At 45.1% G+C, this 23821-nt stretch overlaps 1 protein-coding gene across 1 annotated transcript in view; it reads left to right on the top strand.

Moving 5' to 3' along the window:
• The window catches only part of LOC119462856 (uncharacterized), a 170436-nt gene that overhangs the window by 13144 nt on the left and 133471 nt on the right, over positions 1 to 23821 (top strand). Inside the window, exons 3-5 of the mRNA XM_037724068.2 lie at positions 3212 to 3276; positions 9855 to 9938; positions 16284 to 16388. Coding sequence (XP_037579996.2) covers positions 3212 to 3276; positions 9855 to 9938; positions 16284 to 16388 — 254 coding nt within the window. The remainder of the gene's footprint in view (positions 1 to 3211; positions 3277 to 9854; positions 9939 to 16283; positions 16389 to 23821) is intronic.

Here is a 23821-nt window from a genome sequence, read left to right as displayed (position 1 = left end):
CATATAATTGCTAACGCAATAAAACAAATTGCAATGCTTAAACCAAGGATCTCAATATAATCAAGACGAAGGCCTCCTAGTGGGTCTTAAATTACATCAGTGCACACAATACCTATTGCAATGATTAGACCAAGGAACAGAACATGCAACGAGCAACCTATTTGGCGCAGCGCCGGGGCACTGCCACCGCGCGCTGCGCAGCTTCCACCCTTCTGCGGCCAGATTGTGAGATGGACTATAAGCATTCTTTGCGATGGAAAGGCCATGGATAGACGCGCATAATCTAGGAAAGGCAAGTAAGCAACGGCGAAGTTACTGCCGAGCCAAACAATGTCTACCCATTAGTAGGCAATTCCCACAATTTCTGTAGCTTTTATATAGGCCATCGATTCTTTATGAAGATTGTGAAAAATTACAAATTTGAGAGAAACGAAACTATGAAGATTTTCAATATCGCTGGGCAATAAAAAGCAATGCCACAATTCCGGAAACTGCATTTAATGATACATCATCATCACCATCATCATCAGCCTATATTTTATGTCCACTGCAGGACGAAGGCCTCTCCCTGCGATCTCCAATTACCCCTGTCTTGCGCTAGCGTATTCCAACTTGCGCCTGCAAATTTCCTAACTTCATCATCCCATCCGGTTTTCTGCCGACCTCGACTGCGCTTGCCTTCTCTTGGTATCCATTCTGTAACCCTAATGGTCCACCGGTTATCCATCCTACGCATTACATGGCCTGCCCAGCTCCATTTCTTCCGCTTAATGTCAACTAGAATATCGGCTATCCCCGTTTGTTCTCTGATCCACACCGCTCTCTTCCGGTCTCTTAACGTTAGTCCTAAGATTTTTCGTTCCATCGCTCTTTGTGCGGTCCTTAACTTGTTCTCGAGCTTCTTTGTTACCCTCCAAGTTTCTGCCCTATATGTTAGCAGCGGTAGAATGCAATGATTGTACACTTTTCGTTTCAACGTCAGTGGTAAGCTCCCAGTCAGGATTTGGTAATGCCTGCCGTATGCACTCCAACCCAATTTTATTCTGTAGTAAATTTCTTTCTCGTGATCAGGGTCTCCTGTGAGTAATTGACCTAGATAAACGTACTCCTTTAAAGACTCTAGAGGCTGACTGGCGATCCTGAATTCTTGTTCCCTTGCCAGGCTATTGAACATTATCTTTGTCTTCTGCATACTCATCTTCAACCGAATTCTTACACTTTCTCGATTAAGGTCCTCAATCATTTGTTGTAATTCGTCTCCATTGTTGCTGAATAGGACAATGTCATCTGCAAACCGAAGGTTGCTGAGATATTCGCCATTGATCCTCACTCCTAAGCCTTCCCAGTCGAACAGCTTGACTACTTCTTCTAAGCATGCAGTGAATAGCATTGGAGAGATTGTGTCTCCTTGCCTGACCCCTTTCTTGATAGGTATCTTTCTACTTTTCTTGCGGAGAACCAAGGTAGCTGTGGAATCCTTGTAGATGTTTGCTAAGATATTCACGTATGCCTCCTGTACTCCTTGATTACGCAATGCCTCTATGACTGCAGGTATCTCTACTGAATCAAATGCCTTTTCATAATCTATGAAAGCCATGTAGAGAGGTTGATTGTACTCCGCAGATTTCTCGATTACATGATTTATGACATGGATATGATCCATCGTAGATTATCCCTCCCTGAAGCCAGCCTGTTCTCTTGGTTGGCTGAAGTCAAGTGTTGCCCTGATTCTATTGGAAATTATCTTGGTGAATATTTTATACAATACTGAAAGCAAGCTAATGGGTCTATAATTCTTCAGTTCTTTAACGTCTCCCTTCTTATGGATTAGTATAATGTTGGCGTTCTTCCAGCTCTCTGGTACACATGAAGTTGTCAGGCATTGCGTATAAAGGGCCACAAGCTTTTCAAGCATGATATCTCCTCCATCTTTGATCAAATCTACTGTTATTCCATCTTCTCCAGCAGCTTTTCCCCTGGTCATGTCTTTCAAGGCCCTTCTAACTTCAGCGCTAGTTATAGAAGGAGCCTCTGTATCCTGTTCATCACTATTGTGAATGAAAGCTTGGCTGTTTTGGGCACTGTACAGGTTAGTACTGCAATGATAAGGCTGTTTTGGGCACTGTAATGATACATATAAGGGAACAAACCAATGGTAAATATATCACTAATTGGTCAGTGGGACTTTTGCAAACCTCATGCAGTGCAAAGTAACAAATCCACGTAAGCTGCAAATTAATCAACCAGATGTGTCCGCTTTAGTTGCTCGAACAGATTCACGTTGCAGGATTAACAATATGTTGTACGTGGAGAGGCGCGAATTTGTAAATTGCCGGTTTTTTCTCTCCAACTTGCCAATTTTCAGTACATTTTCTAAAAAAATGTATGTCTGAATGAAACCTGTGCTTTGTACAATTACTAGAGTACACCTTTTTTATCTAAAAATGCAGCTAATTTCAATAAAATGTGTCTAGGGGTTAACTCAGAAAGCATTTCTCCGTTTCGCAAGTGTTGGTTTCTTCATCGTCCCGACAGCGTCACAACATTTAAGTAGCGTTTTGTTTCGTTTCGCAATTTCGCAGACAACGGAACCGGTAATCGGTATTTCTGCAAATGAACTATAGATAGCTATTTGTCTATGCCGACTCGATATATGTATGCTGATCTTGCGAAGTATTCTCGGGTAATCACATGCAGGGATATTTTCGCTTTCGCGAGATTTCTTAAGACACGACATTCGACGAGTCAAAGTACGGCTGACAACTTTGTTGCCATTGTGCGTATACCTGCGGAGCTTAGCACAACCGTATAAACGCTGCCGGCCTTACACGTTAACGTGTCCGGCGCCCAATCACGCAAAATATCACGAAAGTGAAACTACCTGCGATAGTCATCGCCGGAGAATAGTGCCCCATTGTTGGGCCATATCTTGCGATGACGTAGATTGCGTGAAACGAAAGTCTGGGCGCGACAAGAAAACCCGCTCATGCGGCAAATGTTTTAGGCATGGATTCGTCGCTTTCAAGGCTGTTTACGTGCAAAATGTCGTCACGGTGAAGGCCAGCATCGCCGGTGGTGCTTTAATCTTTGCCATAAACATTGCAGGACCTGCATCCGCGAAGTAATAAAGAAATCGCCGGGAACGTGGGTGGTAGAGGGGAAACATGACCTGTACACTTCAACTTAAGCTCGTTCTTGTCTCTTATTACAGGTCTCTCACCATCGATATATCCAAAGGAGATTCGCCTGATGTAGTAAATGATATTCTTTCCAGCGGTGAGACATTTCTATTGATGAGTCATTTATGAAGGCTCTGCTTTCTTCATCTTGCGCATGAGGTTGTTTAAGCAACACATTACTCAATAGGCTGCTCCCGCGCAATGGTTTGTTTGTGTATCAGTTAAAGAAAAACATTCAAAGACACTTAACACTGCTTACGCGTGGGAATGTGAAAGCAGCATATTACCTTTCGTGAAATGTTCATTTACCCACGTTCCTTGACCGCGCAAGTTGTCGCTTGCGTTCTAACTGCGCCTCGCAAAGGCGAAATCAAAACGCGCCAAGCATCTCAGCACGCTCGCTTGTCCGCGAGGGGTTCATAAGTCGAAAGACCAATCAGCGGTGCTCATTTGGTTATTAATGCTATTATTATGATAGCATTAAAGACCCGTGTCGCAGAAAATGTGCTGTTGGTGTTGGCGTCGGTGGAGTTGTCCGTGAGCGAAAATATCCGCATATATTTTGGTATATGTATAGGTATAGCTTAGGTATAGCCACGCCTTTGCTATATGACAAGCGGTATATACGTGTTAAATTGCCACACCATTGTATTAAAGCGAAAGCTTTACTAACCGATTAGTTATGAGAAGACCCATCTGTTTTTGGGAGTAATAATAGATAGTGACCTGTCCTGCAGCCCTCATATTGCCTACAAAAAAAAAGAGATTCACCATGGTCACCCACGAGCTAAGATTTCTTGCGGGAAAATCTTGCAGTGCATCGCTACGAGCGATGATTCAAATTATACTGCACTTTTCCTCGGGTTCATGCGCGAGAGCTTACCTGTGCTGGGCAGGATCCGAAGAACAAACGTACACGTCCTCCAGTCGATTAGAGCTCAAGCGCTGAGAATATGCCTTGGCCTTCCGAGATGTGCATCTTCAGCTGCGACTATCGTCATCGCGCGTATTCACCGAATCGCAACATATATTCGCGTCGATGCCTTAAGAATGCGCGATTGACATTTCGCCCAGATTCCATCACACCACCTCGCCAGCTTTCTACTTCTAAGCCACAATCTCCGTTCAGCAATATTATTGCGTCGCATCGTGCAGTACTTCCATCGAACTTCACGCCTGCAGCAAGACCACTATTACCATTACCGTTGTGGTGCCTACATCCCCTCGAAGCAGTCCTGAGCATTCCTGTAATACAAAGAAAACGAAGCCGTCATACTTTGCCCTACAACAAGCCTCACTACTGTTACTGCAAGAGAAACACAGCGGACGCCTTCACATTTACATGGATGGTTCAGTTTCTTCGGCAAGCTCAGCATGAGCAGTGGGTGTTCCCGCGAAGTCGATCACCATAAAATTCAAGACGTCGAATTTTACATCATCATGCTCTAGATTTCTTAATTGAAGAACCGTTAAGGCATGGTCAATCTTCTCCGAATTCAAGACCGCTCTACAGTGCATTATGTCGCCATTTCGTCATAGACCGAATGAACAATTAGTCGCTGACATAAGGCTTTTCATCATCACGCAATAGAGAAAGAACACGACATAGCGCATCAGTGGATACCAGGCCATTGCGGTATCTACGGAAACGACCTTGCAGATGAGGTCGCCTGATCTGCTCATGATGGTCTCCACTATGCTGCCATACCCATATCCAGAACAGACGCGGCTACAAGGCTTCGTTCGCTCGCATGTAAACTTGCACTTGCACAGTGTAACTCGGCGGAATATACCAACGCTCGTCTCCGCAACTTGGGTCCGAATATACGGTTGCCTCTTCCGTCAGGAATAGGTAGAGCTGAGGAGACGCTTCTCTACCGCTTGTGGCTTGGCGTCGCCTTCACAAATTCCTACTCATTTCGGATCGGAATGACCAACAGCCCTACATGCGACAACTGTAGCTGCGAGGAAACAATCGACAACCTTCTCTTGTGGGTGTCCCCGCTTCGGTGCGCCCAGGAAAGAACTTTCAATAGCGTTATGATGGACTTGAGAAACGCCCTTTGTCAGAGGAAAGGGTTCTGGGACACTGCCTGAGACCATCCTCAACACAGAAGGCTTTGAAAGCGTTGTTGCACTTTTTGCGGAGAACCGGTCTCAGAGACAGACTTTAAGCAGTGCCGTATTCTAATTTTTTGTGCTCTTCTTTACCTTTTTTTAAACATTTCTTTTCTACTATCTTTTATTCCACTTGCTCCCTTTTCCCCAAAAGAGGGTAGCCAGTCGGTCTGAGAACTGGCTAACCTCCCTGTCTTTCCATCTATTCCTCCTTCCTTGCTTCCTTTACTAACCTAGTCGAGCCGAGTTTCGCCGTCGCCAGCAGTCTGAACTTCATTTGACCACTGCTACGCCGTAACCTTGGCAATGCATCACGTGACTCGCCGTGCCTGAGCTCCGCCGCCACCGCGGGCTTGGCGAATGCGCTCTCCGCAGGCGGGTCGCCACCTGACCACATGACTCGCCGCGCGCCTGACTAAGAGCAGCGCCGCGCTCGCCTAGTCAGTACTGAGCTTTGCCATGAATGACAGCCAGGCCGGACCGTCTTCTCTGAGCGTTGCGCAGAAGCAGGATACTTTGAGCCGTCGTCGGCAAGCGGTGTCTGACCACCTCGCTGATATCGCCCAACAAGCTGCTTCACTGGAGAGAGTCCGGAATGCCAGCCTAATCACAGTCATGTCTAGCCGCCGACCTAGGCACAGCAATCATACCTAGCTTAGCGATGAGTGTATACCTAAGTATAATAAGTAAAGTTAAATCAAAGGTTAACCAAGTGAAACCATGACTTAACCAGGCTAAACCAAGCTTTGGCTTTGCATATCTAGGCTTAGCTCAGTTAGGCCGGAGCCATTTTACTAAAGTTGCTCATACCTTGTTTCACATTCTTGACAAAGTTATTCCTTGGAATTTTAGAATGACAGCCAATAAACAAATTTAATGAAACAAAACACCGACAGCACATGCATTTATGTTAAATCTTCTCGGACATCAATATAAATATTGCGAAAGAACAACAGCAACCCGCAAACGATGCCATTTTTCTGGCGCGGCTTCGCTCCACCTGCGGGATCGGCCCACGCAAGAGGCCGCGTTTCTACCAAAAAGCTCGCCTTCGTGCATAGCGTTCGCCGCCAGCGCTTCCCGGCAAACAATACGGTTACATAAGCTGCAGTTGCCGGGAAGCGTGAAAAGCAGTCAGGGGATCTTTGAATTCTATCGCGTTCCACTTTTAATGGTAAAGTTTAGGCGTCCTTGAAAAATTTGGACGTGTTTTACTGTGTATGCCGTCGGCCATCATTTATGCCATGAGCAATTTTGATGACATAGTAAAAGCAGCGGAAGAATTCTATACTCACCTGTTCAATATCCAGAGCAGCCAAGCTACTTACATTCGAAGTAGTAATGACCAGGATACAGAGGCTCCTTCTATAACTAGCGATTAAGTTAGAAGGGCCTTCCAAGACATGACTCGGGAAAAACGTGCTGGAGAAGATAGAATAGCTGTCGATTTAATAAACAATGGAGGAAATATGCTTGAAAAGCTTGCGGCCCTTTATACGCAATGCCTCACAACTTCAAGCATACCAGAGAACTGGAAGAATCCCAACATTAAACTAATCGATAAGAAGAGAGACGTTAGAGAATTGAAAAAAAATTATAGGCCAATTAGCTTGCTTTCAGTGTTGTTTCAAATGATTCACCAAGATAATTCCAATAGAATCAGGGCAACAGTCCACTCAACCAAGAGAACAGGCTGGCTTCAGGAAGGGGTATTCTACAATGGATCACATCCCTGTCATCAATCAGGTAATCTAGATATCTAGGGAGTGCAATAAACGTCTCTATATGGCTTTCATAGTGTTTCTTGCCGTCGGTGATGCAGGCACAAGGCATAGTAGAAGAGGAATGATTTAATAGACGAATGGTTACATAGCCACACAGGCTGATTTTGCCACACAGGCGAGCACTACGCCACACAGGTGAACTCACACGAGCATTGACACACGTCTTATTTCACTGACCAGAAGACAGCTGCGACGTAGGTCCCATTTTCAGTTAGACCCACTAACGCAGTACGCACAGAGCGCTTCCCGAGGGAGGGCGGTAGCGATATGCGAACAATATACTATGAAAAGGCATTTGATTCAGTTGAGATACCGGCAGTCATAGAGGCATTGCGTAATCAAGGAGTACAGGTGGCATACGTGAATATCTTAGCAAACATCTACAAGGATTTCACAGCTACCTTGATTCTCCACAAGAAAAGTAGAAAGTTACCTATCAAGAAAGGGGTCAGGCAAGGAGACACAATCTCTCCAATGCTATTCACTGCATGCTTAGAAGAAGTAGTCAAGCTCTTAGATTGGGAAGGCTTAGGAGTGAGGATCAACGGCGAATATCTCGGCAACCTTCGGTTTGCAGATGACATTGTCCTATTAAGCAACAATGGAGACGAATTACAGCAAATGATTGAGGACCTTAATCGAGAAAGTGTAAGAATTGTGTTGAAGATGAATATGCAGAAGACAAAGATAATGTTCAATAGCCTGGCAAGAGAACAAGAATTCAGGATCGCCAGTCAACCTCTAGAGTCTGTAAAGGAGTACGATTACCTAGGTCAATTACTCACAGGGGACCCTGATCACGAGAAAGAAATATACAGAAGAATAAAATTGGGTTGGAGTGCATACGGCAGGCATTGCCAAATCCTGACTGGGAGCTTACCACTGTCGCTGAAAACAAAAGTTTACAATCATTGCATTCTACCGGTGCTAACATATGGGGCCGAAACTCGGAGTTTAACAAAGAAGCTCGAGAACAAATTAAGTACCGCACAAAGAGCGATCAAACGAAACATGTTAGGCCTAACGTCACGAAACAGGAAAGAGCGGTGTGGATCAGAGCAAACGGGGATAGGCGATATTCTAATTGACATTAGGAGAAAACAAATGGAGCTGGGCAGGCCATGTAATGCGTAGGATGGATAACCGGTGGGCCATTAGAGTTACAGAACGGATACCAAGAGAAGGGAAGCGCAGTCGAGGACGGCAGAAAACTAGGTCGAGTGAGGAAGTTAGGAAATACGCAGGCGGAAGTTGGAATTAGCTAGCGCAAGACAAGGGCAATTGAAGATCGCAGGGAGAGGCCTTCAGCCTGCAGTGGATATAAATATAGGCTGATGATAATGATGCCATCGGCCATTTTGATACCATAACTCGATCACGCCACCGACTACGACAGATTTTAGCGTAATGGGGCCATACAGTGCTTTAGCATCGTTTAAAAATTGGAGGACGTTTAAGCTTCACCTTTAAGAGTGGAAAGCGATAGCGTTATCGGGCCCCGTTCGCATCGCATTTTTCTTTGAGTAGGCTTCACTGCAACACAGAACGTGGGAAACCAGCTTACAAAACCAAGATTACACCGATCCCCTTGAAGTCGGCTTCACTTTTGTGCAGAAATGCATTGCTGGGAATACGTTGGTCCAGGGGCATTATAAGTCGTCTTATATTAAAATGTGAAGGCCCTCGCACCCTTTTTTCATTATTTTATTAATTGTTTGCTATGGCCCCGACGCACGCTCGTGTCTAAAACGCTCAAGGCAGGCGAAGTCCCAATATGACCTACCGAGGATGCGAGCGCCATCTCGATATGATTTTCGCAAGTAATCTATCCGAGCGCGCCACTGTTGGTATGGTATAAATGCTGGAAAAGGGGTTTGTGTTTGAGTTTCCTCGTAACAGAATTATGTTTTCTCGTACATTCAAATAACAGTCCGACGTCACCATGTCTGTAGGTTGCAGTTTGTCATCTCGCTCTTTGCTCTTTCCTCCCTTCCTTCCTATCTTTGATTTCTATGTTTGTGTCCTCCTTTCTGAAGAGTAGGCAGGCGTTGTGCCCCTTCTGGTGGCAGTTGCCAGCCTTGCTCCTCGCTTTCTCTTTTCTGTGTGTATGTTTACAAATCAATAATAATAATAATAATAATAATAATAATAATAATAATAATAATAATAATAATAATAATAATAAAGTCGTAGTTTGCCATTTTTCTGATGGATTTCACTGTGAGAAATTCAATTTTTGTGTACTAACCTCTTGCACCACGCGGAGTGCCTGCACGGTCGGGGTGGTTCGGGATGATTTTCTCCGCCACGGACGCTGACTTCTACGCCAGCGCCGACCTCGGATTTTCTGCGACACGGGGCTCTTAACGCTACAGTGTTAAAATTTACGACCACTGGTGCACATATAGACATATATACACCTAACACTGCGATTGAATGATACGGAAAGAAAATTGTTTGTGTGGGCTGCCTATGCAAAATTTAGCCAATTTAATTATTTTATGTATAATCGGTCTGTGATATCTTCAACCTAATATAAAGCTTAGTGAGGGTCAACTGAACATATGAACATAGCGTTCCCGCGATGATACCTTTCACGCTTACGGAAACTAGCTTTTCTGGTTAGTATCCATGCAGATGAGCCGCCAAATATTACAGCATTTTTCCACAATCCAGAATGGGAAATCTCTCTGATAACCTGCAAATCAGTAAAATGATGTCGCCTGCAAGGTTGAAGCCTCCATTAGAGTTAAGCCAATTCCTTATTTTTCAGATCCTGAGCACCCAGTCTTGGCCACTATACCCTTCGCTGTTGAGAAGATCTGCTTCGTTCTGAAAACTGCTGACCTCCAAGGCCGTGAGATAACATTGTGTACATTTTCGTAACTAACTAGAGAAATCCGGTGCAGTCCGGCTTGCAGTAGATCGCTTTCAACCTATTTATTTCACTAGAAAGCCTAAATACTTTGCACATATAAATATAGCCCCATTAGACGGAAATAGGCCGGATTTTTCAGAAATATTGTGGTGCTTGCGAAGCTTGCGTTGACTGAAATCTTCTTTCTAATCACTTGTCGACCATTTTTTCTCATATATTTGAGTTTTCGTACCACATCAATAGAAATGTACAATATATTAGGAAACAAAACAGAATGACGTGCCATTCCAAAATCTCGCTGTCACAAAAGTTAGAAAAATAGATTTTGCAATCTCCAGAGAAGCCATGCTGGATGGAAACTGTTTGCATGAAACATCGAGGTGATGTGCGCTTAAAGGGCCCTAAACCACCTAGAGGTCGAAATTTAGTTGTGGTGTTGCAGTTGTGCACGAGTCTACAACCAATACGTAGCCGCCAGTGTTACCAGGTTTGGCTATATATAGCCAAATTGGGCTGCAGGAAAAACGTTTTGCCGTCGACTTGAACGAGTTGGCTATGTGGCTATAATTGGGCTACTGAAAATCTGGGACTTGGCTTTGTTTGGGCTATAAGTGGCGCCCTAATCCACGCTCCAGTAACGATCCAGAGGTGGCTTTGATCGGATATGAGCAAGTCTCCAAGGCTATGTGTTAGCTGGCTGAGCCGGCCGGCGTGGCTGTGCGTGCGTGCGCGCAATAAACCCCCCCCCCCCCCCCACTCTCCGTCCCTTCCCTCTCTGCGCCGTTGTCTGAGCTCGTGGCTGTGATCTTCGATGCACTTAAACTTACAGCCCACTTGACCGTTATGCACCCGATCCCCGGGCATCGGGATGAACCTGGGAGTAGTGGGTTTTTCACAGTACACAGTACTAACCTGGCTATGCTCAGGAAGGGAGAACAATAACATAGGGTCGGGGCTATCGGGCGATCGTGGCACCGAAATGAAAGAAAGGAAGCACGGGTGGTGACACGCTCCAGTGTGTTCATGGCCATGTCTTCTGGGTGAAGTATCACGCCAGGCACAGCTTTCGACCTACTCTACGTTTCTCGCGCGAAGCTTTACCGCCATTTTCCTTCTCCTGTTAGATGAATTTTTGTTCGTGCTTGCAGTTCTAAACTGTAATTAAACACGAAAACATGAAAATCTAAATTACTCTTCTTTCTTTCTTTCATGCCGTAGTGACGCTGCAAGTGCAACACGGTATCCGCAAACGCAAAACGCCTATACTAAAACTCTTCACTCCTGCATGCCTCAACGCTAACACCCGCAAAGCTGTTTGGGGCCCCAAACTTTGGGGGCCCCTATTCTAAAGCTTTATTAGCACATCAAAATGGCTTGCTTTTTGACAGTAACCGGTTTTCACAGCATAACCACTCTTATAAATTTGTTGTTTACCTTTGCTCTTTGTGCGCCGTCGCGGCTTTTACCATTTCGAGCGAGTTACGTTCGGGACGTGCTCGTCGCCGAAAACGACTGCGCGCTTTTTACACTAGTGTGCCGTTTTGCGCGGTAATATTTTAAAGCTTCGCTTACTCCGATTCAGACAGCTAGTGGCATCTGTTGTCTGACACTTTATTTTAACGCGTGTTCTTGCAGTGCTAGAGACCTAAGATGGCGGCCAGGTTGATGTAAATGGACAGTATATAGAGCACGCATCCGCTAACCCGGGCCAAGCTAATTAAAAAAAGTGAAAACGAGAAAACAAGATAGTACGATGAGACAAATAACACGAGATATCATAGCGCGAAAGACTTGTTTTGGCTCATAGAAAAGAAGCCATGAAAACTAGTATTCTTCCCATGCTTTCGGAACATGACCTGAAAGCGATCCTTTTCAGTCTAAAACCAAGCAAGTCCCCAGGAATTGATGGTATTTCAACTTTAGAGCTGCGCAGAACTTTCGAAGCAATAAAAGATGTGCTACTACACATTTTAAAGAATAATATTACCACTGGTATCATTCCCGATAATCTGAAAAATGCGCTGGTCATTCCTCTTTTTAAAAGTGGCGCACGCAACAAAATCGAAAACTACCGGCCTGTTTCTATCCTTTCATGCGTTGGGCAGATATTGGAAAAACTTCATGCTCAAGACAATGAGCAGCTTTTTAAGCAAGCATAGCGTGTTATCTTCTAGCCACGTAAGGCTTTGTGCCGAATCGGGGCACACAGTTGCCGCTTGCAAGATTTTGGCGATACACTAATCTCTGCGTTTGAACACAATCAGATTCCTTGTGCACTGTTTCTCGACGTCCGAAAAGCGTTTGACGGCGTCTGTCATAGTATACTACTAAACAAACTTTCATTGCTAGGGTTTGGGGGTGCGTTTTTGCGGCTTCTGAAAAACTTCTTATCTCACGGCACCAACTTGTGTCTATTGGAAAATTTCGCAGCAACCTGACTGAAATTAAAGCTGGCGTCCCCCAAGGTTCAATTTTAAGTCCATTATTATTTAACTTATATTTCAACGATTTATCTAATGTTGTGAACGTCAACTTATATCAGTATGCTGATGACACTGGCCTTGTTTGATACGCTCGAAGCCACTCTGACGCCATCTCTTCATTACAAATGGCAACAACAAAAGTTATGGAATGGTTTCGGAAGAATGCAGTCGATGCTCTTTTTCTTCTTTCTGGGGTTTTACTTGCCAAAACCAGTTCTGAGGCACGCCGTAGTGGAGGGCTCCTGGATTAATTTCGACCACCTGGGGTTCTTTAACGTGCACTACAACGCAAGCACACGGGCGTTTTTGCATTTCGCCTCCATCGAAATGCGGCCGCCGGTGCCGGGATTCGATCCCGCGACCTCGTGCTCAGCAGCGCAACGCCTTAGCTGACTGAGCCACCCCGGCGGGTAATGCAGTCGATGTGAATGCGTCCAAAACTCAACTAATCTGTTTCCACAACCCTGTGAGGCAAGTTACCCTATCGTCCGCATTATATTTGCACACATCACATTGCAATTCCTGCTCGTTTGACCCTGTGCAATACACTCGTTCAAGTAAATACCTTGATTTTTTGACAGCGATTTATCCTGGAATTCTCATTTCGCACATATTTGTCAAAAACTTCGCGCAGTGTCTTGTGTTTTGTATAATATTAAATTTTACATGCAATGTCTGTCCAAAAGCTTGTAGTACATGCCTTATGCTACAGTGTAATCCGTTATGGGATATTTACATATGGTCATGGCGCTCAACATTTCGTAAACCGGGTAAACTCTGTCCTGCGTGGTATTCTGCAGCATATTGCATATGATGTCTCCCCCAAATCTGATGTGTTTAAAACTTTGCCTTTACCTGATTTCAATTCTTTGCTGCTAGAAACTGTAGTATTAAAGCATTTTGAAGAAGCCAGTATAAAATTCCTTATGTTCCTGTTCGTTGCCTCAGACCGAAGAATCCTTATGTTACACCCCGCTGTAAGACGAGATACGGTCGAAGACTCCGTAACTATTACGTCCCCGCAATGCTTAATTGAATTCCGCAAAGCATACAAGACGTGAAGACGAAATGTGGTCTCACAAAGGCTCTTAGACACATTAATGCGTGATAAGAAGCCTGTCGTGTTTCTTTTTGTTTTTGTCTGTCTGTTTTTTTTCACTGTCGTCTACAACCTAACAACTTGTTACTGATGGCTCTGTCGCTGTCTGCCAGGCACTGCCGTTCAAGCCCACTGCGGCTTTGGCAGACCAGATTCTTGTATTCTACCACACTCAAGTCATCAATAAAGTATTATTATTATTATTATTATTATTATTATTATTATTATTATTATTATTATTATTATTATTATTATTATTATTATTAATCACCGATTCGCGAGAGCGCACAAGCGAGCAACACGACGAAGAAGAGCAGGGAGCACACGTAGTACCTGCTAGCAGACAAACCGGAAGTCGCAGTTTCTTATTCGACCAAAGGGCATCGTCACCGACGCTGACATTACCAGATTCACCCTGCTGACATCGTGATGGCCACTGGGAATACCGGAGAGGCCAGGAGAGGAGCACGGCATTTTTTTTTTTATTTTGTGGCGCGCCCGCGGCGCGTAGCGCTGCAGCGTTTGGCATCGTTGATCGTGATGGCATTATGAATTCGATGCGTGTGTTTACTTGAAATTTTCGAAAAATATCTGAAGGGCCCTTCAAACAATCATTTCACGCATGCCAGCGTGTCAACGCAGAAGTATTAGTTAAGTATTAGTTGGTAGGCGCACCTCTTTTTTCCACATTAGACAACGAAATATCCCAAACTTAAAAATACTATTCTTCAGAAGAATTAAAGTTTCCGAGGCCATTTAACGAGAACAGAGGTAAGGACAGCAACAATTCTCAGATACGGCTAGATATTGAAATATATAGCGACAACACCTAAGGAACTTACTGCTGAAAAATGACAACCGGTAAGAAGATAAACACTTCCAAAATTTTGATCTTTCGACGTCGGATTTACTATTATCATTGTCGCGATCTCGATACCGTAAAATTATTATTATTCTCACCTTCTGCGAGCGCAGATTATGGCGTCCTTTATATCAATAAAGAACACTCTCCTATTCATATAAGAAATGATGTGTACGTGTATGCAATGATAGTAAGCTCCAGTTTCAGTAAGCAGCAGTTTCTTGTGAAATTGTCTTTTTCAAGGCGACATATGCTCTCATCGGCATATGTCGCCTTGAAAAAGACAAGTCCGCTTGTCGAAACGCTGCCTCCTGCTTTCACCTTGTTCTCGTGTTCCTCAACGAGCAGCATCATGCCATTCATATCATTTGTGTCATGAGCATTACAAATATGGTATGTCATTGATGTCAAGACACGTCATCCATGTTATGTATGTGTGCATGTCATGCCGCCCCATGCCTATTCTGATAAATACACAGTTGAAGAATCGACTACGACATAGGAGGCTAGATAAATAAACGGACAGCCAGACGGATGGACGGACGTAGTCGAAACACCTGAAGATCTCAAAGAATGCTTCGCATTAAAAAGTGGGCGAGCGTTCGACAAAGGGATTTGTTTGTCGCGTTGTCGAAATATAAATCCCAAGACGATATATATTCCGAGTTGCAGCTCGGAAGGAAAAAAAAAACGACATTCCGGAAAAAAATACGACTCGGGAAAATAATTATCTGCACATTTTCGTTATTCTGAAAGTATATGGGGCGTTACCCACAACACACCAATCTAAGTTTCCTAGATTCATGACTCAAATCAACACTACTGGAGATTGCATAACACACAGAAACGATAATGGATGCATCAGGCGCAATACTTGCAACTACTGCACCAAATTAAAAATAAATATTGTACTACTTACGTACTACTTACGGTCTATGGACTGCAGTTATTAAACACAGTCTTACATATTAATTTACGTTGCATGTGTATCTTGCGTTTGCACATTTCGCTGAACAATTTATCGATGTATGCTATTCATCGCTCAATGTACCATCGCTCAATAATGCCATAGCCACAGATACCGCGGCAGGTATTCTGAATTGGATGCACAACAGAAAACGCCAAATGGCGAAAATTACTTCGTCAGATAACCTGCGACGGTGTTTCGCGAAGTTAAATGCCCCAATTTTATTTTTAAGGCGAAAGCCTTAGGTGTCTATGTTGGAGGTGCACTTGGGGGTGACCTTGGCGAAACTGCGCCGTGACGAAAAATGGCCGATGTCGGAAAAAATACTCGGATTGACGTGACATTTCTCAGGGAGATTCCTGTAAACAAAGTTAGATAATGGCTTGGAAACGAAAATTCGGTACATTTCAGTCTCGTTAGGAATCGAACTCTAACCTCAGGCGTGCGAGATGAGAACGGCTCCCTGAAGCCACCGCTGCTCCACGGTTCTGGCTTACTAAACGTGTGCCTAGTGCGTGCGTAATTGCCCACGTCACGTCGCAGCCATCTTGCTGACTAAAAGTGTGGGCTAGTGCGTGCACTAACGTGCTGCACTTTAGGTACTGCGTTAAGTTTTCACACGGGGCGTTCAGGAGTGCCACACGTGTACTCCCCATTGAGGCTCGTTATGTATTACAAGAAGTCTAGGCCCCGATTGCATAACTTCATTCGTTGCGAATATGTCTTACAAAGAAGTCTAACCATGATTCTGTAGCTTAATGTATTGCCAAATATGCTGCAGGATTTCGTCTTGTTGGATTACAAGAGTGTAACACCTGCCAAACTTTATTATGTAGCCGCTAATTTTCGGCACCAAGTAAACATGGCGTCATCAGTGCATTCACTCATCGCTGAATTTTCTGTTTGCATGCAGAGTGCATATTGTGGGTGGACGAAGCAATAAAGGACAACTACCCGGAGAAATGCGCTCAAGGGTACAAGGCAGCATGCCCTGAAGGAGTTTTGCTGTCACAAGAAGGTTGCGTGTGACGCACTCAACGCATCTTGAGGAGAAAGAAAATAATAAAAGGATTGAATAGGTACGCGTCTGAATGGACAAGAAGTGTGCGGTAGTTGGTCAGTAGCCATTCATAGTCATCATCATCATCATCAACCTATGATTATGTCCACTGCAGGACGAAGGCCTCTCCCTGCGATCTCCCATTACCCCTGTCTTGCGCTAGCGTATTCCAACTTGCGCCTGCGAATTTCCTAACTTCATCATCCCACCTGGTTTTCGGCCGACCTCGACTGCGCATCCCTTCTCTTGGTATCCATTCTGTAACCCAACCCTAATGGTCCACCGGTTGATCCATCCTACGCATTACATGGCCTGCCCAGCTACATTTCTTCCGCTTAATGTCAACTAGAATATCGTCTATCCCCGTTTGTTCTCTGATCCACACCGCTCTCTTGTCTCTTACCGTCACTCCTATGATTTTTCGTTCCATCGCTCTTTGTGCGGTCCTTACCTTCTTCTCGAGCTTCTTTGTTAACATCCAAGTTTCTGCCCCATATGTTAGCACCGGTAGAATGCAATCATTGTACACTTTTCTTTTAACGACAGTGGCAAGCTCCCAGTCAAGATTTGGCAATGCCTGCCGTATGCACTCCAACCCAATTTTATTCTTCTGTAAATTTCTTTCTCGTGATCAGAGTCCCCTGTGAGTAATTGACCTAGATAAACGCACTCCTTTACAGACTCTAGAGGCTGACTGGCGATCCTGAATTCTTGTTCCCTTGCCAGGCTATTGAACATTATGTTTGTCTTCTGCAAATGTTTTATCACATATCTACAAAAGAATTAGCACCGTCGAAGCTGAGCCAACACACCGCAAAATTCAGAGGCGACGGCTCTATTAAGTTGTGAACCTCAAATGAATGAATATTTCACGCTATTTAAAACACCCATTCAGTGGTATGCGCCAAATGTTCGTGGTTACATTGAATCTGGCCTCATAAAAGGCTACTCTAGAGCAAGTAAACAAAGTGAGCACATAAAATTATTTTGGAAGTAGTAAAACCAACGATATTACAGGTGACGGAGGCAAATTTCCACAAAGGTCAGGTAAATGGACAGGATCAAACTTTGAAAAATACATTGTCATTCTCAAGAGTATACTTTGCTCACGCATAAAGCATTGAGAGCATTCATAGCATGCCCATGTCACCGCACTCTTTGCTCTAGTGAAAGGTAGATCAGCTAATCTACCGTCATATTTTATACTGTTTAGCTTGGTGCTGAACAAAACAGTTCTTTAAGCAGAATTCGTATGCAGGTGATTCAAGCTACAACATTGAGCAAGACAACAAGTATGTACTTGAACAATTTACAATAAGGCATCATATTTCTCCTCTAAAAAAGTTTGATGTCTGTATACAACGCTCTTGAACAATATATGGACTTTACAAAGTCACTAAAAAACAAATGCCTTAACACAGAACCTGGTGCGACTGCCGAAGTTGATAGATAAAGGAATAATTTGTGTTAGCCATAACGAACATAATTTAACCGCGAGGAAACTTGTGCAGCAGTCTTTCCTGTACTGCGAGTCACAGCAGCTAAATAAGACAAGTCATGGTGGCTCAGTGGCAATAGTGCTTCATGAGTGCAAAGTTGAGGGTCTGATTCCCAGATGTAGTTGCATTCCTCTAAGTGCAGAATGAAAATGCGGTTGTGTACTTGAGTTTAGACACATGCCGAAGAACCTCCAGGTAGTCAAAATAATCCAGAGCCCACCACTATGGTATCTCTTAGAGCCCATGTATTGCTTTGGAATTTTAACTTACTGCGTGATGAGTCAGGTGTATTCTACCCACAGTGCTACTTGCCAATGACAGGTTTGAAAGGTTCATGCACCCTAAGTATGCTTTGTCAGCGTGCAGCTAAATCAAATGACCAACATAAATGCGAGATTTGTATTTCTCTACACAAGGCACCAGCTTGGTTCACCTCGTCAATTGACTGTCATGGCGGCACAGCGCTTGTGGAACTATGCTGTCATATTCACGATAATTTAACCATTTTAATTCAATAGCATTCCTTTTTGCACTTTCAGTGATCTAAGCAGTGCCCTGCCTATGATATCACCAAGACCGGTCGGTCCTAAACAGCGGATGAATAAACAAAAGAATATAATCTAGCAAAAGGGATCCTGCTCCTCTGCACAAGGTTGCCGGCACTATCCTCACCGTAGCGGCCAGTCTACGGTTCGGCTGCCAAATGAAAATGATCAAGTGGTGAGATTTAGCCCTAGCCCTCCAATATATACAACATGGTTGATAACCAGTGTGTGGTGTTTGCCTGTGAAGCCCTTAAACCAACATGTAGGCCATGCACTTTGACGTAAAAAAATTCGAATAGTAGTAAATAATTAGCCAATGATAGTACAAAAATGTGCAAGATTTTCTATATTTATTGGCCCTTGAACTGCGTCAGCTTTGTGTGCTTTTGCCCAATTCTTTCCTGACGGAGACGTTCCGTTGTCATCTTGGCAACCTAGCGCTGTCTCATATCTAGGTACTTATCTATGATTGCCCTCACAAGAGGGGATGAGTGGCATTCAAGCGGGTGATTTTCGAACATTGTGCTGATCTAACACTTTAAAAAAGTTCTTGCCGAGAATGGTTGTCATAGTGGCCATTGAAACTTAAGCTGCAAGCCTTTGGGATGGTAGTGCCGAGCACACCAGAGCCCTACGCAGCTATTTCTCACATTGTCTGCAAATGTTCAGAACAACATTTGAAGCGTAGATCAGTCCACCTCTCGTTTTTCGATGAATCAGGGAATATGCAGGCATCGATGGAGGAGTTGACACCTTTAGTGCAGAAGCACACTTATCGCACTGGAGGTGAAGCAGTAAGCTGTGAACTACAAACCCGGCTATGTGCGCAACAATTGCATCTCCAAGCTCAGACACCCTGCTATGGGTCGGCAGAGTAGCCATGATCCTGTAAAATTGCTTCCGTGACTGGTTCACTGGCTGCAGGGCTTCTCTGCGGGGCAGTGAAGTTAATTACATCGATGGAGGATGGTTTTTCAGAGGAGCTTACAAAGAGAATTTCGATGTATTCTCATGGCAAGCAATGTTCGCCATCAATGTCCTTTACCTCATTGTGAACTATCAGACGCTTGAATGGTGCTGCAAACTGCTTTGCTGTTGGGTTGTCATTGCGGCGCCCAAATGATCTTATTGCAGCAAAAAATAGCTCAAGGTGGTCCTGACTGAGCTTGGATGTCGGAAGATATGCCAATAGGCCATTTTCTGTAACCAAGTTGTCGTATAGACGGATGGCATTGTCTAAGCACACTACAAAGCCAATGAAACCTGTCTTTCGGTTGGTCTCTGTCATTAGTTTACCAGCTGCAGACTCCCTAAGTGAGCAAAAGTAGGCCTTCAGTTCTTCGACATACTCAGTGAAACGAGTCACATTTTCAGGACACAGTGGCCTTTTCCATCCTTCTTGCCTTGGATGTCTTGAATTTAAAATGTCAAATCCATTGTTGACATGTCTAATAAACTTTTCTGATCGCAAGGAATTTGAAAATTTTGGGATTTTTCGAGCTCTGCATTCACCAAGAGCATCTGCTACTGATTGACTAAACGTTTGAGCCGCCAATGAGACTTTCATGGGCTGGTTTTCCAATTAACATGTGGCTGTCTAAGTTTGTTTGCCAAATGTAGGCCTTCTGTGTACTGAATTTCATGCAGTTCATCAGTGTGTTTCCACAATATGAACTGTTCGTTCGTATCAATAATAGCCTTTTTACCGCACAGGGTGTTCCGCAGCAGCTTCAACATGTGACAGGGATCCAACATGGCAAAGACAGGCTTTTTTGTCACTGGATGCGGAAAAGAAGCACCCAGCTCAGTCAGGTCCATCTTGTAGCCAAGGCTGCGCCGCATTGACAAATTTGCTGCAGCGCCATCGCATGTCAAACTCACAATGTGTGCACCTTTTTCGTGAGCGAAGTCACCATTGCAGCACCAAATTTCGTCTCTGCTCACCACCAAGGCCATCCACTTGAAAGTAGCTAATCGGCAGCTTCCATCTGCCATTGATTGCAACAAGCATTAAAACAAATGCATCTTTGGCAACTGGTAAGCTGTCATCATTGATATCAATGTCCATGTCAACATATCCATGGAATCTTTTTCTGTCCCACTCCACATGTCTCCGAATGGCCATCTCATCCACAACCAGACTGCATAATGTGGAGTGGCCATTTTGTGATGTTTGCTCTACCTTCATAGTCAATGCAGTCAGTGCCTCTTGAAAACCCAGCAGAGCAGCCCCATCAATGGATTGGTACCATTTACACAGAGTCTTTGGATGTGCAAGGCATGTGTCAAAAACAGCTCGTATATACCGGTATGCTCTAGGGGAATGAAAATGCAACGTCAGTGCAAGTGCCCTGAGCTCTGGCGAGTAAGTGGGTGACACTGCTGCACCAGACTTACGTGTCAGTTGACGCATGAGCAAGTATTTTTTTGCCGCACCAATAACATCTTGGAGATGAGCAACCTTCTTGTAAAAGCGGGCGACGGGATTACTGCAGAGCCTTGATCTACTAATTGGTCCCCCGCAGGGGCGTCTGCGCAAGCAGGCGTTTGGTGAGTTGCGCCACCACGTATCCGAGCACACGAGGGTTGGACCCTCCCGCGTCCAACCGTGCGTGGCTTAGTCGTGTCCGGGAAAAAGGGGATCCTGGGCGTTGAGCCGATGCCGGGTGCTCGGACCTTTATGGCCCCTCGGCGGAGGCAACACACCCCTTTGGCCTCTGCTTCGCGTAGACGGCACCCCATGGCGTGACCCACCCAGGGGAAACCGGCTGGTCGCCTTTTCCTATCCCCTCTCTGACCTTTTTCTTTCCTATCTCCTTTCCTTACTGTCCTGTCTCCTCTTCTCTTCTGTTGCTTCCACACTTTTCATAGGCGGCTTGGGTTAACCTTGTGTATCTGCCCTCCCATGGGCATAATACATTCGGTTATAGTAGCGATGTACTGCTGGCGTATGCTGTCTTAAACATTAAGAACTGCAGCGTCCCCATGTTGGGCTCCATGGTGGGTGGCCGCCATTGCTGCCGAACACAAAACACAATTACATGGGAACCCCTACATTTCCCCGTCTTGATCGCCAGCCTCAGAAGAGGGGGCGCACCGATGAATCATTGTATATGTTTATGAAACCAACCGAAACTTTCCCGCGATTCCACGTGATCCACAGTGAGAAAACAGAAAAATCAGCTCGAAGTAATTTCACCATTTGTTGTCGCAAAATCTCTGACCGAAAACCTTGGACCTGGCTACAAGATCACCAGAATGGCCAGCGGTGACCTTCTGCTGGAGGTTAAAGATCACCAACAATATCAAAAGCTCACCAGTCTTCAATCACTCGGACAGCACCTGGTGACCGTTACGCCACATAAAACCATGAATACCTCACGCGGAGTAGTATCCGACGTAGACCTCCTAGAGTTGACCGAAACCGAGCTTCTAGAAGGCTGGAGTGACCAGAATGTCATCAATGTGCAACGCATAAAAATCAGGCGGACAATCAAGAAATACCAACACAACATCTAATTCTCACATTTTCATCAAGCATTCTGCTCCCAGACGATCCTATCAGGCTACATCAAACTGAACGTGCGGCCTTACATCTCAGAATCCGAGACGATGCTACCAGTGCCAAAGGTTCGGACACGGTTCGCAGAGTGGTCGACTCACCTGCGCCAAGTGCGGAGTGCAAGGCCATGCCTCAGATAGCTGTGAGGCCATGCCTCACCGTGTAAATTGTGACGGCGAGCATCCGGCGTATTCTCGCTCTTGTCCAGGCTGGAAAAGAGAAAAAGAAATTATAGCTATAAAAGTCCGTGGGAACATGTCGTTCAGGGAAGCACGCAAAAGGTGCTCGCCTTTTCAGAATACTACATACGCTGAAGCGACATGTGAGGGGGCACGGTCGGATCGGCTTCCGCCACCAGCCCGGCCTGCACGCAGCGAGCCGTCGGCTGGGGAAACCGCCCCTATGGTGGGAGCAGCCAAGGCTGCCCTACGCTCCCTCAACTCAGCCACACCAGTGGCCTCTACAAACCTTGGCAGCAGCCAGGGCCGCAAAGAGGCAAAGGAGGGCCGGTCAACCTCCGCACCGGTGGGGGCAAAGGCTTCGTCCTCAAAGACGAAGCCTGTACGTACACATCGCTAGTTTGGAGCGAGTGTCCAAAGCCTCGGATGAGGCAATGGACACAACCACATGCGAAATGGCGCATGGAGCGCCCAGGGTGCGACGAGGCTCTCTCGAGCACCCCAAAAAGGAGAAAACTCCAATTACAGGGCCTGAAAAGGCTCTGTAGGATAAGACCAAGTACTCGACTAAGACACACAGCACCTTTCCTTCCAACATTAACACAATAATTCAGTGCAATGTTAGGGGACTACTCCATAACCTAGACGACATTCAAGAACTTTTACACAAATTTAATCCAAAAGTGCTGTGTGTCCAGGAAACTCATCTTAACTCTAGAAACAGCAGCTTGCTCCGTCAGTATATTATTTTCCGAAGGGATCGCGAGGATGCTGCCGCATCATCTGGAGGTGTGGCCATAATACTCGATAGAACTGTAGCTTGTCAGCATTTTCCACTGCGAACCGCACTGGAGGCCGTGGCTGTTCGTGCTGACCTTTCAGATAAACTGGTAACCATTTGCTCACTCTATATACCGCCGAACTACCAGCTGCACAAACAAGAATTTCAGTCTTTCATTGATGAACTCTCCGAACCCTACCTTGTTCTTGGGGATCTCAATGCACACAGTGGTCTGTGGGGCGACTCTCGCAACGATGCGCGAGGCCGTCTAATTGAAGACTTTCTTTTGTCATCTGATGCGTGTCTGCTAAACAAAAAAGAAGCTACATATTATTGTCTCGGCAAACTAAACATTTTCCTCCATAGATCTCAGCATAGCTTCTCCATCCATATTACCTGAACTTGAATGGAAAGTTATAAAAATCTCTTATGGGAGCGACCATTTCCCAATACTGCTGAGAGCACAAAGACAACACGAGTCTCCACCACATGCGCCCCGGTGGAAGGTCGATGCAGCGAACTGGGAGAAATTCCAAACACTTACCAGTACGATCTCATGGGATGACATGTCTTCTTCGGAGTTGACGGTGCCGTCGAGTATTTTACTAACTTTATAATTGATGCAGCATCAAAGTGTATTCCCCAAACAGGTGGGCTTTCTAGCAAACGCCGTGTTCTGTGGTGGAATGAACAATGCCGGAACGCGCGTAGGCAGCAGAACAAAGCCTGGAGGCAGCTTACTCTCCTACTGCTGAAAACCTTGTCAGTTTCAAGAAAATCAAGTTCCAAGGTAGGAGAACGCGCAGACAAGCCAAGAGAGACAGC

The sequence above is a fragment of the Dermacentor silvarum genome, chromosome 8 (assembly GCF_013339745.2).
Source record: "Dermacentor silvarum isolate Dsil-2018 chromosome 8, BIME_Dsil_1.4, whole genome shotgun sequence".
Lineage (NCBI taxonomy): Eukaryota > Metazoa > Arthropoda > Arachnida > Ixodida > Ixodidae > Dermacentor > Dermacentor silvarum.
This window is presented reverse-complemented; position numbering and strand designations above follow the sequence as displayed.